This window comes from Salmo salar, chromosome ssa25, assembly GCF_905237065.1.
Source record: "Salmo salar chromosome ssa25, Ssal_v3.1, whole genome shotgun sequence".
NCBI classification, from domain to species: Eukaryota; Metazoa; Chordata; class Actinopteri; order Salmoniformes; family Salmonidae; genus Salmo; species Salmo salar.
The window spans coordinates 50355405-50368890 of record NC_059466.1 but is presented as its reverse complement, the minus strand read 5'-3'; the positions used below and the strand labels follow the sequence as shown (position 1 = coordinate 50368890).

At 44.5% G+C, this 13486-nt stretch overlaps 1 protein-coding gene across 1 annotated transcript in view; it reads right to left on the bottom strand.

Annotated features, from left to right (window-relative positions):
• LOC106586923 (receptor-type tyrosine-protein phosphatase-like N) overlaps positions 1–13486 on the bottom strand; it is a 194251-nt gene that overhangs the window by 48423 nt on the left and 132342 nt on the right. The window contains exons 10-12 of the mRNA XM_045707451.1: positions 4005–4091; positions 3778–3857; positions 1515–1579 (exon numbers count right to left, since the gene is read on the bottom strand). Coding sequence (XP_045563407.1) covers positions 1515–1579; positions 3778–3857; positions 4005–4091 — 232 coding nt within the window. The remainder of the gene's footprint in view (positions 1–1514; positions 1580–3777; positions 3858–4004; positions 4092–13486) is intronic.

Here is a 13486-nt window from a genome sequence, read left to right as displayed (position 1 = left end):
TCTGTACCGTAACACCCTGTATATAGCCTCCACATTGACTCTGTACCGTAACACCCTGTATATAGCCTCCACATTGACTCTGTACCGTAACACCCTGTATATAGCCTCCACATTGACTCTGTACCGTAACACCCTGTATATAGCCTCACTTGTTATTTTACTGCTTCTGTTTTTATTTATTTGTTACATTTTGTTACTTATTTTTCTTAAAATTCCATTGTTGGTTAAGGGCTTGTATGTAAGCATTTCACTGTAAGGTCTACACCTTTTCAGCACATGTGCCAAATAAAATTTGATCTAATTTGATTCTAAGTTTATAGGGACCCTTTCCGGAAGAGAGAAGAGAGTAGTGAGGGAAGAGAGAGAAGAGATACAATAGTGGGGGAAGAGAGAGAAGAGAGAGATGAGTGGGGGAAGAGAGAGATGAGTGGGGGAAGAGAGAGAAGAGAGAGATGAGTGGGGGAAGAGAGAGAAGAGAGAGATGAGTGGGGGAAGAGAGAGATGAGTGGGGGAGAGAGAGATGAGTGGGGAAGATAGAGAAGAGAGAGATGAGTGGGGGAAGAGAGAGATGAGTGGGGGAAGATAGAGAAGAGAGAGATGAGTGGGGGAAGAGAGAGAAGAGAGAGATGAGTGGGGGAAGAGAGAGAAGAGAGAGATGAGTGGGGGAAGAGAGAGATGAGTGGGGGAAGAGAGAGAAGAGAGAGATGAGTGGGGGAAGAGAGAGATGAGTGGGGGAAGAGAGAGATGAGTGGGGGAGGAGAAGAGAGAGATGAGTGGGGGAAGAGAGAGAAGAGAGAGATGAGTGGGGGAAGAGAGAGATGAGTGGGGGAGGAGAGAGATGAGTGGGGGAAGAGAGAGAAGAGAGAGATGAGTGGGGGAAGAGAGAGATGAGTGGGGGAAGATAGAGAAGAGAGAGATGAGTGGGGGAAGAGAGAGAAGAGAGAGATGAGTGGGGGAAGAGAGAGAAGAGAGAGATGAGTGGGGGAAGAGAGAGATGACTGGGGGAAGATAGAGAAGAGAGAGATGAGTGGGGGAAGAGAGAGAAGAGAGAGATGAGTGGGGGAAGAGAGAGAAGAGAGAGATGAGTGGGGGAAGAGAGAGAAGAGAGAGATGAGTGGGGGAAGAGAGAAGAGAGAGAGTAGGATCTTCAAAAGAGAGGAGAGAGACAGAGACACAGAGAGACAGAGCGTCAGAGAGACAGAGAGAAATAGAGAGAAAGAGAGTCATGAGACTTGTCTCCAAGGCAGCTGGAGATGGCTCTGCGTCTAGCTAGACCAATACATATACATTTAGCAAGGTTGTCCTGTATCATTCTACTATGTTACTCAACTCCTTGCAGCGTTACCAACCCATGGAGAGAGAGAGAGAGAGAAAGAAAGAAAGAAAGAAAGAAAGAAAGAGAGAAAGAAAGAAAGAAAGAGTGTGAAGGCATAAAGGCAGAGAGAGTCACCCTCGTCTAAGTGTGCCCCCTCCAGAGAGGGGATGAAGAAGGGCTGAAGGAAGTTCCACTGTACCTCTCCCACACCAGTCTGCAGTATCTTCAACCCCGTCTCAGACTCCAGAAAGGACTTCTGAGATGCTGACAGAGACAAAAACACACACAAACCAAAAAAACTGTCGTTATTCATGATTTTCAACACACTATTCTGTCTATGTCCCAAACGGTACACTCTTCCCTGTTTTAGTGCACCACTTTTAACCATGGGCCTCTACGTCAGCTCCTATGAACTCTGACCCTACGGAGAGTCAGAGTGAAAGGGATTGTGGGTTCTTCTCCGAAAATCATGGAAATGTTCACATAGACACTCATATCCTTCAACCACAGCCAGAAGTCCTTTACATTCAGCTGGAGTACGGCCACAGCCAGACGTCCTTTACATTCAGCTGGAGTACGGCCACAGCCAGACGTCCTTTACATTCAGCTGGAGTACGGCCACAGCCAGACGTCCTTTACATTCAGCTGGAGTACGGCCACAGCCAGACGTCCTTTACATTCAGCTGGAGTACGGCCACAGCCAGACGTCCTTTACATTCAGCTGGAGTACGGCCACAGCCAGACGTCCTTTACATTCAGCTGGAGTACGGCCACAGCCAGACGTCCTTTACATTCAGCTGGAGTACGGCCACAGCCAGACGTCCTTTACATTCAGCTGGAGTACGGCCACAGCCAGACGCCCTTTACATTCAGCTGGAGTACGGCCACAGCCAGACGTCCTTTACATTCAGCTGGAGTACGGCCACAGCCAGACGTCCTTTACATTCAGCTGGAGTACGGCCACAGCCAGACGTCCTTTACATTCAGCTGGAGTACGGCCACAGCCAGACGTCCTTTACATTCAGCTGGAGTACGGCCACAGCCAGACGGCAGAAAAAAAATCTGAATATATTTTACAATTTAGTCATTCAGCAGACACTCTTATCCAGAGCAACTTACAGTAGTGAATGCATACATTTCATACATTTTTTCCCCCCATACTGGTCCCCCGTGGGAATCGAACCCACAACCCTGGCATTGCAAACACCATGCTCTACCAACTGAGCCACACGGGTAACATCTCTGGCAAGGGACATTTTATAGATAAAGGATTGGTCCTATGAGAAGTATATAGGACTACACGTTGACCAGTCTTATTAATAGATGGACACCGTCAGGCTGCGTCTCAGAGAACAACAGGTCTGACTGCTGAGAAAAATAATGGTTCTGTCTCTCTTTCCCTCTTGTACAGAACTTTAAATCTGCCAGAGAGGCCTGTGCTGGGATTCAGAGCATGGTGTTAATATGGATGACAGAGAAAGGAGAGACAGAGAGAGAGAGACAGAGAAAGAGAGAAAGACAGAGAGATGAAGACAGACAGAGAAAGGAGAGAGACAGGCAGAGAGAGAGAGAGAGAGCAAGAGATTCAAATACAAATCTTAGAATCAAATATGAAAGAGAGAGAGAGATGGGAGGGTATAGATAGTGAGCTAGCGAGGGAGAGAGAGAGAGATATACAAATCTTAGAAACAACTATTAAAGGCAGGATACCTGACCACTGAGACTGACCCAAACTTAAGGAAAAATGTGACTATGTACAGACTCAGTGAGCATAGCCTTGCTATTGAGAAAGGTCGCCGTAGACAGACCTGGCTCTCAAGAGAAGACAGGCTATGTGCACACAAAATGAGGTGGAAACTGAGCTGCACTTCCTAACCTCCTGCCAAATGTATGACCATATTAGAGACACATATTTCCCTCAGATTACACAGATCCACAAAGAATTCGAAAACAAATCCGATTTTGATAAACTCCCATATCTAGTGGGTGAAATACCACAGTGTGCCATCACAGCAGCAAGATGTGTGACCTGTTGCCACAAGAAAAGGTCAACCAGTGAAGAACAAACACCATTGTAAATACAACACATATTTATGTTTATTTATTTTCCCTTTTGTACTTTAACCATTTGCACATCATTACAACACTGTATATATATATACAGTGTTTTGGAAATGTCTTTATTCTTTTGGAACTTCTGTGAGTGTAATGTTTACTGTTCATTTTTTTATTGTTTATTTCACTTCTATTTATTGTCTATTTCACTAGAGAGAGAGAGAGAGAGAGAGAGAGAGAGAGAGAGAGAGAGAGAGACAAAGACAGAGAGAGAGAGAGAGAGAGAGAGAGAGACACAGAGACAGAGACAAAGACAGAGAGAGAGAGACAGAGAGACAGAGACAGAGACAGAGAGAGAAACAGAGAAAGAGAGAGAGACAGAGAGAGAAAGAGAAAGAGGTTCTCACCAGCCTTCTCAGCCATATCCTCTGCACTCATGTTCTGAGGGTTCTGCCTGATCCTGAACGTCAGGGCAGGGCCCACCACACTGGAGGAACAAAATGAGTCGATTAGCTTACACACACACACACACACACACACACACACACACACACACACACACACACACACACACACACACACACACACACACACACACACACACACACACACACACACACACACAGTGCATTACCTGATGTTGATGAAGCTGCTGGTAGTCAGGTGGATCCTCTCTGCCAGTACGCCCAGTAGTTTCACCCCATTATACAGACTGAGAGGACTGGAGAACAATAACAACAATAACAACAAAAACAACAACACGCAATCAACATGAATATGACCTTAGAGTTGTCATGACGTTGGCCTGTGGGTAAGGTTTATGACCCCCCCCATAAATACCTTTCTCCCTTCCCCTCTCTTACTGACCCTACTGAAGGACTGCTGTCCTGTTAAATATAGAGAGTCTGGGAACATCAAACAAATGGGGAAAGGAACCATATTTTGGTAATAAAACCAGTTGGAAATATGCTTGATAACGTAATGAGTATGTATGTCAGTTCGCTTGTCATCTGAGACATTATGATTGATGACAGGACGACATAAACTGTACCTGAGAAAGTATGCACTCTCTAGTTATCAGAGTAACATGGAATTGTTATGCAATTGAAATGTTTGATATTGAAATTGTTTGTTAGGAGATTAAATGTAATTTTAGCTTCCAAATGAGAGAATTGGGTTTTCATAAGGAAAGTGCCCTGCTTGATCAGTAACCCAACCCTGTGAAGAGACAGGGGTTATAAACGATGAAACACATCCTTCCCCCCTCTCCACTATATAAGCCTTTGATGAAAAGATAACCACGTTGTTCCAGCACGTGAGGTCTGCAGCCTCTACGTTAGAAGAACACACATGTCAAGAACAGAACTAAGCCAACCTCGGCATGAGCTTTGGTGGCGAATGGTATGAACTTTGAGCTTATTCACTACAGAAGTGATACTTCCTAGCCGTTGAGTTAGCAGCGGCCGCTGCTTACGTGGGCTAGGAAAGGACGGACGACGGATCCAGTCTAACAGACGGACGAAGATACCACCACGTATCCAATTTACCACCAGAGACATTCTTCCGAGTAACAGGGAGATCTGTTGGCCAACACGGCCAGCATCTACGACCAATCTACCGAAGCTCAGCTCAGAGTAAATATTTATTGCATTTTCCTTTTCCAAATGGCGGTAATTTAGAATGCATAAGATAATGTATTTACGATAGCATAGCTGCTGTTTCTGTGTTCCTAAATCTTCCCGCTCTTTCATTCAAGCCCAACCCCCTTTCCTTTGTGTAACCAGCTTTCATACAGGTTCCGTTCACCAGGGGTGAATTCTGTATGACATCATTGTATTCTGTGTATTTGTAATTCTGTGTGATTAGTTAGGTATTTAGTAAATAAATAATTAAACCCAATTTTGTATTGCTGATTCAACTTGTTAGCCAGGGTTCGTGAAGATAGCCAAGAATTTACAACTTTCATTATGAGACGGAAAATAAGACAAGGGTTAATATTGACTGCTATCGATGTAAAATATTACAAAGTATTTTAAGAGTTTATTCGGAAGATAACGGCTCTATAAACATTCTTCCGTGGTGCCCCGACTTTCTAGTTAATTACATTTACATGATTAGCTTAATCAGGTAATATTAATTACAGAGAAATCATTTTATAAGTTAGCATGTCATATCACTTAATCCGGCATAGCCAAAGACACGACATATGACGCCCCGTGCGAGGAATCTAAAATAGGATGAAGCTTTCATTTTGATTCAGCATATATAAAATTGAAAAGCAGATTACATAATATACCAAGTTTATGATTACATTATGGGAATTGTAGACCGGAATTATTGGTGCGTGTGTGCTCTGGAGAATCGCCTCCGTGTTGTGCTCTGACGTAGTCAGTGGGTAGCATAAACTATACAGTTCTGTATGAGGGCTGATAAAGCTATCTGAGAAATAGCGCGTTTGGCCAAACGCTGGGCTATTTGTGCCTCGCGCGTTTCAGACGCGTGCTGGCTAGGTCATTATTAATTTCTCGAGCGAGGACAAAGAGCCAGCCGATTGAAATTTAGGAGAGATTAGCTTGACCAGCGATAAGTATCTCTCTGTCTCTCGCGTTTCGATGCGAGTAGACCACGGTGCATTTCGTTGTTTCCCGCGAGTTCCGGTTAAAACATCGTCAAATATCGCCGAAAAGGGTTTGAACATAATACGTTATAAGTAAAACCTTTCCCTTGCCAAGGGAATCCTATGTGAGCATTTTTCCGGCATCTAGTAGCATTAGCTTGCTCGAGATGCTAAGCTAACAAAAGGGAAAACAGCCATTTTGTTTGTGCCACATTGTAATTCATCCGACTTGAGTTGGATTTCAGCGTGTGCCAGCAGGGACCTCTGAAGAAGTCACCAGTACTTTCCTTCAAGAATAATTAGTCAGGTGACACTCAAGTTGTTACTCATGATATCCAGACGGATATCGATGTCTTATTCAATTGAACTAATAAGTGAAATTGCCAGATTTACATTCTCAAGTTTAAATAATATCCAAATTGATGAGTTTTCTAAATGAGACATTGTAATTTTTTCCCACATTAACCTAGATGAATAAACCTCTCAGGTTAATTAAAGTTTAAATCCCAAATAGCCTATACAGGTAAAATGGATCAATCAGTAAAATTTGGTTTTTGCAAAACCCATTCAGTAATCCAGTACTGACAGAAGTCCCGCCCCAGCGGGAATCCCATGTGGCTTCGGCCCAAGGAAGAAGTGTACCATAGTGGGGAGTGTTCCCAACATTTGATCTACTGTTTACACTTATGATATCCAATCAATGGAGATTGTATGGATTATCATCTCATTCAATTTAATAAGTTAAATTGTTGAACATACCTTAATGTTCTTGCAATCAAATGAGACACTTTTAAACTTCCCATATTAACCTGGATGAAGCAACCTCAGGTTAATTCAAGTTTAATACCCAGATAGCCTACCCAGGTAGGATTAATCATTGGCATTGATTAGTTAATTAAATTTGCTTTTGCAAATTCATTCACGTCCAACTTCCACTTTACTGGTACAGTACTGATGGTTCGTCAACATCTATAAATAGATTAAACTTGTCTTTGCAGCTTCCAATGAATTCCAAACCCAAACATTGGAAAAAAAATAGGAACATTTTTCCTCTAAATTTTTCTAATAATGTGCAAGCTACCAAAGGAGGTGGTCACCACTCCTCCGCTAATTAGTGAACCTCCACCCATAAAAGGATTGATCTCTGACCTCAGCAGTGATACCAACCCTAATTATGCCATTAGAAAAACAACAGCCGAAATTGCGAACGCTCTCCAAAATCAACCATCAAACACAGGCTTTGTGACTGTTCTCTCCACTTTAGCACTTATGTATCGCCATCAAAGGTTGGCATCGGTCCAATACCACAGTGCACAGCTGAAGCACGTGCAAGACATGGCTAACATGAGGGCACAGGTGGAGAGAACTGAGCAACTATTGACAAAAGCAGGAAATGAAAACATTCTGCTAGTCGAGGAACTGCGTTTGAAATCGGAACAATTAAAAGTAATTGCAAATACTTATGACGATGAACGAGCACAAACTCTCCAACCAAATCGTCATCTGCAGGAACAACTCGATTTAGCCAAAACTAAATGCGATGTAGTCCACGCCAAACTAGATAAATCTGTCGAGTTATCTACAAACAGGAACGCGCAATTTGATAACATGCAGGCAGTTTTGTTGAACGTTACTCAAGGTAACAATGTTCTACTCCAAATTCTGCAGACCAAAGACGATCAGTTGATGAACACAATGACAAAGTTGGATGACAAATCAGCAGAACTTATTGAAGTCGCTGACCAAATGAATGATGAGAGAACTCAGGTGATGAGGATGGAAATATTGATTTCTAAGCAAGCAAAGGAAATCTCATCACTGAATCTCTCGCTCCGTACTCGAGACCTCGATCTGCAAACCATGACAGATAAGTTTGAGACCGAAAGGAGCAGGTGTGACACTCACGTGTCCAAAATTGGTACTCTAAGCGCTCAAGTGGACTCTGCAATGCAGCAGAAGACCACCCTTAGGTACCATCTGGAGGAAGTCCAGAATGGTCACGCTCTACAGCATGACTACCCATCCAAGCAACCGGAGTCCGGTACTCAAAGGAGTGAAGACGATAGGTTTCAGACATTGCCTCCATCATGTGTCCCTCAGTCTTCTCCTCTTGGCCATTCGGCACTGAGTAATATGGAGCCTCTTGGCCAACAAAGCCAAAGCTTGGCTTCTCCTCTTGGCCTGTCGGCCCCAATTTCTCCACAGGATGAAGCCAACCCTCTCCGCCCGCTTGGCGCGGAATACCTTGACAAACTCGTCAAGAATTTCCCCACCTTTGACCCCGTTCCAGGTCAGCCAAACGATACTGAGACGTTCCTAGCTGACATAGAGGACGCGTTGGGTGGCTACCCGAATGCTACGGGTTCTGACAGGGTTTACCTGTTGAAGCGAACGTCGAATAGACACGTGACGAGGTTCATTCGCCTACAACAGCAACACGTGCTAAATGACTACGCTAAACTTGCCACAGCTTTGAAATTAGAATTCAGTGGTTCTGCGACTCGCAAACATGATAGCTCACTGGCTAACACGGTCAAACAAGCTCGGAACGAACACCCACAAGCTTTCTATCATAGGCTTTGTTCAGCTTACTTTGGCCTACTCACGGAAACAGGAATGGAAGAGCTGTTACCATTCAAACAAATGTTTCTGTCAAACATGTATCCCACCTTCATTACCTACTTGGGCCCTGCAGCCCACGTTGGCTTGCCTATCTTACAACTCAGAGAGCTTGCAAGCACAGCTTTTGAGGCATCAAAAGCTCGCAACGCTAAGAGCCCTGACCACTCGGTTTTGAAGTTTGACCAGGAGCACTCACTCCAGTTAGAGGGTGCATTATCGGGTATTGGAGTGTCGAGAGCTGACGCACAACAACAGTTTCTACCACGAAACCATGATTCCAATAACCGCCGCGGTCGAAATAACTGTAAAGTACGTCGCCTTCAAAACGACTACCGCTACAATCGACCAGTTCGCTACGTTCCTGCACCCAACCCACACAAAGTGTCAAAACACAAGGGTAACAAAGGGTTGAAGGACGATCAAAACGTAGACCAATGTTCTCCAGAAGTCCCACTACGTGAAGAACTAAAGCGAGAACAATTTGAGAAAAGGGTAAAAGATAAGTCACAAGGACTAGACGGGGAATTACCGGACACCAGGTCCGCAGAAATTAACACCCATAACAAGGAAGTTAAAGTTCAAATTTCTCCCGCTCTCATTCAAGACCCTATCCAGGGCCCGCTTGATCAAGAAACAAGCCCCCGGGCTTTGTCTGTAGACTCTGATACAAAAGTTGCGAAGAAAACGTCAAACGCTTCGTTAAAGCCAAGCCCACTCAAAATCGGAAAAGTCAGTCTGCTTCCACCTTGAACAGAAATGGCACATCACGTCGTTGCGAACGACCACTCCACTTTGTGGGGAATATGTCCACTAACCACGAATCTAAACGGTCATACCTGGAAACAGTCCTGGAGGACTGCTTAACTTGTCATGCGCTAATTGATTCGGGTGCGACAATATCACTCATCTCTCAAACATTGTTTGATGATCTCAAAAGGGCTTTGAAGCCAACTAAACGTTGGTTAAAAGTGGAACGATGCGACACTACACTTCGAGGGGTCACTCAGACTACCTCGCCTCTCACGTTGAGAGTCATGCTGAAACTACACTTCAAGGACGTATCGCTCGTTCACCCTGTGTATGTTACCAGCCTCGAAACTGTACCCCTGCTACTTGGAGCAGACTTGATGGATCGGTTACTCCCATTGATGGATTGGAAAACCAACCAGGTATGGTCACAGGCCACAGTGCCTTCTCCACTGACCACACTGTCTTCCCCTAACGCTAGCTGCAACGCAGTCCTTCACGAGGGGTATCTGTCGAAAGCACCCCTTTGGGAAAAGACGTTTAGAAACCTCTTGGTGCAGAATCCGATCCAAGGAGATATTACGATATCTCGACACATTCCATCAGCCAATCTGATTGACCATTCTTTTCATGATTTCGAGCCAGCTGTCTCTGTGAATGAGCAACTTCCCTCCTCCTTGCAGTCGTGCAATACGGTAGTTGAGATGAACTTCTCTTGCCCTTTGGACACTTCCGCAAGCACTGCGGCCGTCTCAGCAAGAAAAACATTGATGCGCAGAGTACACTCTGCTTCCGATGATACACCTTCCGCTTTGTTGGGGACTGTCACCCCTTACAATGACACTAATGGCGTCAGTCCAGCAACTGACCCGATGACTCCCACTGGTGAAACACTTTGCGATATCACAGACCGATATCCTCGTCTCAGTTTGCAGGTACTGAAGAGGTTGCCACACGCGGACGCGGTGGTGACTGACAGACCTCAACAGCCACTGAGGGTGTTGAAGCACAAACACCAGGAGATTTGGTTGAAAGGTTACAGCCACTCTCATAATAACGCGGCCACTGACAACTCGTACATAGGGTCCGACCTTTTCGTTTGCGCCTCGGACACCAACACCACCCGCTGGTGGGGGGTCCCGAGACACAAAGGGGGGGAATAGTAGCCCAGACCCATGATGAGCCTCATCGAGGCCGGTGGGGGGGTCGAGACTACGGACAACACCGTACGAGGCCGCCAGAGCATAAATCAAATCTAGTTGTAAACTCCCCTATGAGAACAGTGAGGAGCAGACAGGCCCCTAGACGGGGATTATCTTAGAACACGTCTAAGATAGTACTGAGGTGTACCACACTGGTCGTAAAGGAAGTCCAATGGACTTGTCCACCTCCAAAACAAATGGCAACAATAATCATTCCTTGCCATGTGTAGGTTCAACTACAATACAACTAGTAATATGCTCCAATCATGTGTTCCGGTAGATAATATTTCAGAATAAATCGGTAGGACAACTGGACCCCTTGAATACCAGTACCAATACCACAGTCAGTCCAGCAACACTCAGTAAGAGGATTAGTAACCTCACAAGTTAAATTGCTATTGATAATAGCGACATAGGAGTCACTCAGAGTGCAACACGGGGAAGGGAATCTCCATTGCACTCTTCCAATGGTTAACACATGGCACTAATAAATAGAACCCTCCGTTCAGGAGAAAATTATTAGAAGTCATGAACCATGAACACGCCACGTACGACTGGTCTAATACTTAGAGTACTTCCGTCGTGAGGTTAGCTCCTCCGTGGATAACATAGCTATGAAATTGACTTCATACCTACTGCCACTACAATAGTGTAAGACACAGTGACTTGTAGAAAACTACTACAGACTCCCTTGACACCAATTCTGACTGACCTCCAGGCATTGACCTGAAAATTACCTGACTACGTCAGACTCATTCTGAACAAGTTGTAATCTGCCAGGATACTTGGTTTTCTTCCCTTGACATGCGCGATTGTGTAAGCATAAACGCACAGGCACAACGGAACATCCAATTAGGATTTATGCTAGGATCACTTAAGGGTCCAAGCAAAATACCAGCCTTAGTAAAGTTGAACATTTACTTCTAGGCCTTTGACTCTACAGCACTCACCAGTTTTCTAACCAGAAGTCCATAGGTCATCCTGTAGACTGCCCAAAACTAGTACCTTACAGCTGTAGACTTATCATATAGTTGTCAACTTAGGATAGTACCCTAAGCGCCACCCCGCAAATTATGAAAGCCCTAAATATGTCATTAGACAATGCCATGATAGGGTCATTTTGCCAAGACCATGGACGTAGATAGAATACAGTCCAATTAGATGGCATAACTATATTTTGTTTTGTTTATGCTTTCATTCATTTTGTTTCATTTTCTTCGGCACATAGAAAGTGATAGAGCCATAAACAACTCCCCCATACAACCATCAGTTAGTGCCACAACGCCGCTCATTTGGGAGGAAATGTAATGATATATTTCATGAGTGTGTGTGCGTTGTTAACATCTGCCTAAGTTACTGCCCAGATATTCCAGTCTGGACGACCAGACGACGGGTCCGGAACGGCGATCCCAATCCGGACATCCGCTGCCGAGCCATGGAAAGGACATCTTCTTTTGCAGACACCCTACCCGGGTCGAACACCAGAGGGGGGACTGCAATAGCAACCACCAACTGGACATCTACTGCCCAGCCTTGGAGCGGACTTCTTCATTTGCAGACACCCTACCCGGGTCGACCGCCAGATGGGGACCACAACGATGATCCACAACCAGGACAACCCACGTTCATTTTTATGTTGGTTTATAACATGCAGGTTAATAATCGCAAGATTGAACCCAACATGGGGGGACTGTCATGACGTTGGCCTGTGGGTAAGGTTTATGACCCCCCCCCCATAAATACCTTTCTCCCTTCCCCTCTCTTACTGACCCTACTGAAGGACTGCTGTCCTGTTAAATATAGAGAGTCTGGGAACATCAAACAAATGGGGAAAGGAACCATATTTTGGTAATAAAACCAGTTGGAAATATGCTTGTTAACGTAATGAGTATGTATGTCAGTTCGCTTGTCATCTGAGACATTATGACTGATGACAGGACGACATAAACTGTACTTGGGAAAGTATACACTCTCTAGTTATCAGAGTAACATGGAATTGTTATGCAATTGAAATGTTTGATATTGAAATTGTTTGTTAGGAGATTAAACGTAATTTTAGCTTCCAAATGAGAGAATTGGGTTTTCATAAGGAAAGTGCCCTGCTTGATCAGTAACCCAACCCTGTGAAGAGACAGGAGTTATAAACGATGAAACACATCCTTCCCCCCTCTCCACTATATAAGCCTTTGACGAAAAGATAACCACGTTGTTCCAGTACGTAAGGTCTGCAGCCTCTACGTTAGAAGGACACACATGTCAAGAACAGAACTAAGCCAACCTCGGCGTGAGCTCTGGTATGAACTGGTATGAACTTTGAGCTTATTCACTACAGAAGTGCTACTTCCTAGCCGTTGAGTTAGCAGCGGCCGCTGTAACGTGGGCTAGGAAAGGACGGACGACGGATCCAGTCTAACAGACGGACGAAGATACCACCACGTATCCAATTTACCACCAGAGACATTCTTAAGAGTCTACAGGGAGATCTGTTGGCCAAACCGGCCAGCATCTATGACCAATCTACCGAAGCGCAGCTCAGAGTAAATATTTATTGCATTTTCCTTTTCCAAATGGGCGGTAATTTAGAATGCATACGATAATGTATTTACGATAGCATAGCTGCTGTTTCTGTGTTCCTAAATCTTCCCGCTCTTTCATTCAAGCCCAACCCCCTTTCCTTTGTGTAACCAGCTTTCATACAGGTTCCGTTCACCAGGGGTGAATTCTGTATGACATCATTGTATTCTGTGTATTTGTAATTCTGTGTGATTAGTTAGGTATTTAGTAAATAAATAATTAAACCCAATTTTGTATTGCTGATTCAACTTGTTAGCCAGGGTTCGTGAAGGTAGCCAAGAATTTACAACTTTCATTATGAGACTGAAAATAAGACAAGGGTTAATATTGACTGCTATCGATGTAAAATATTAC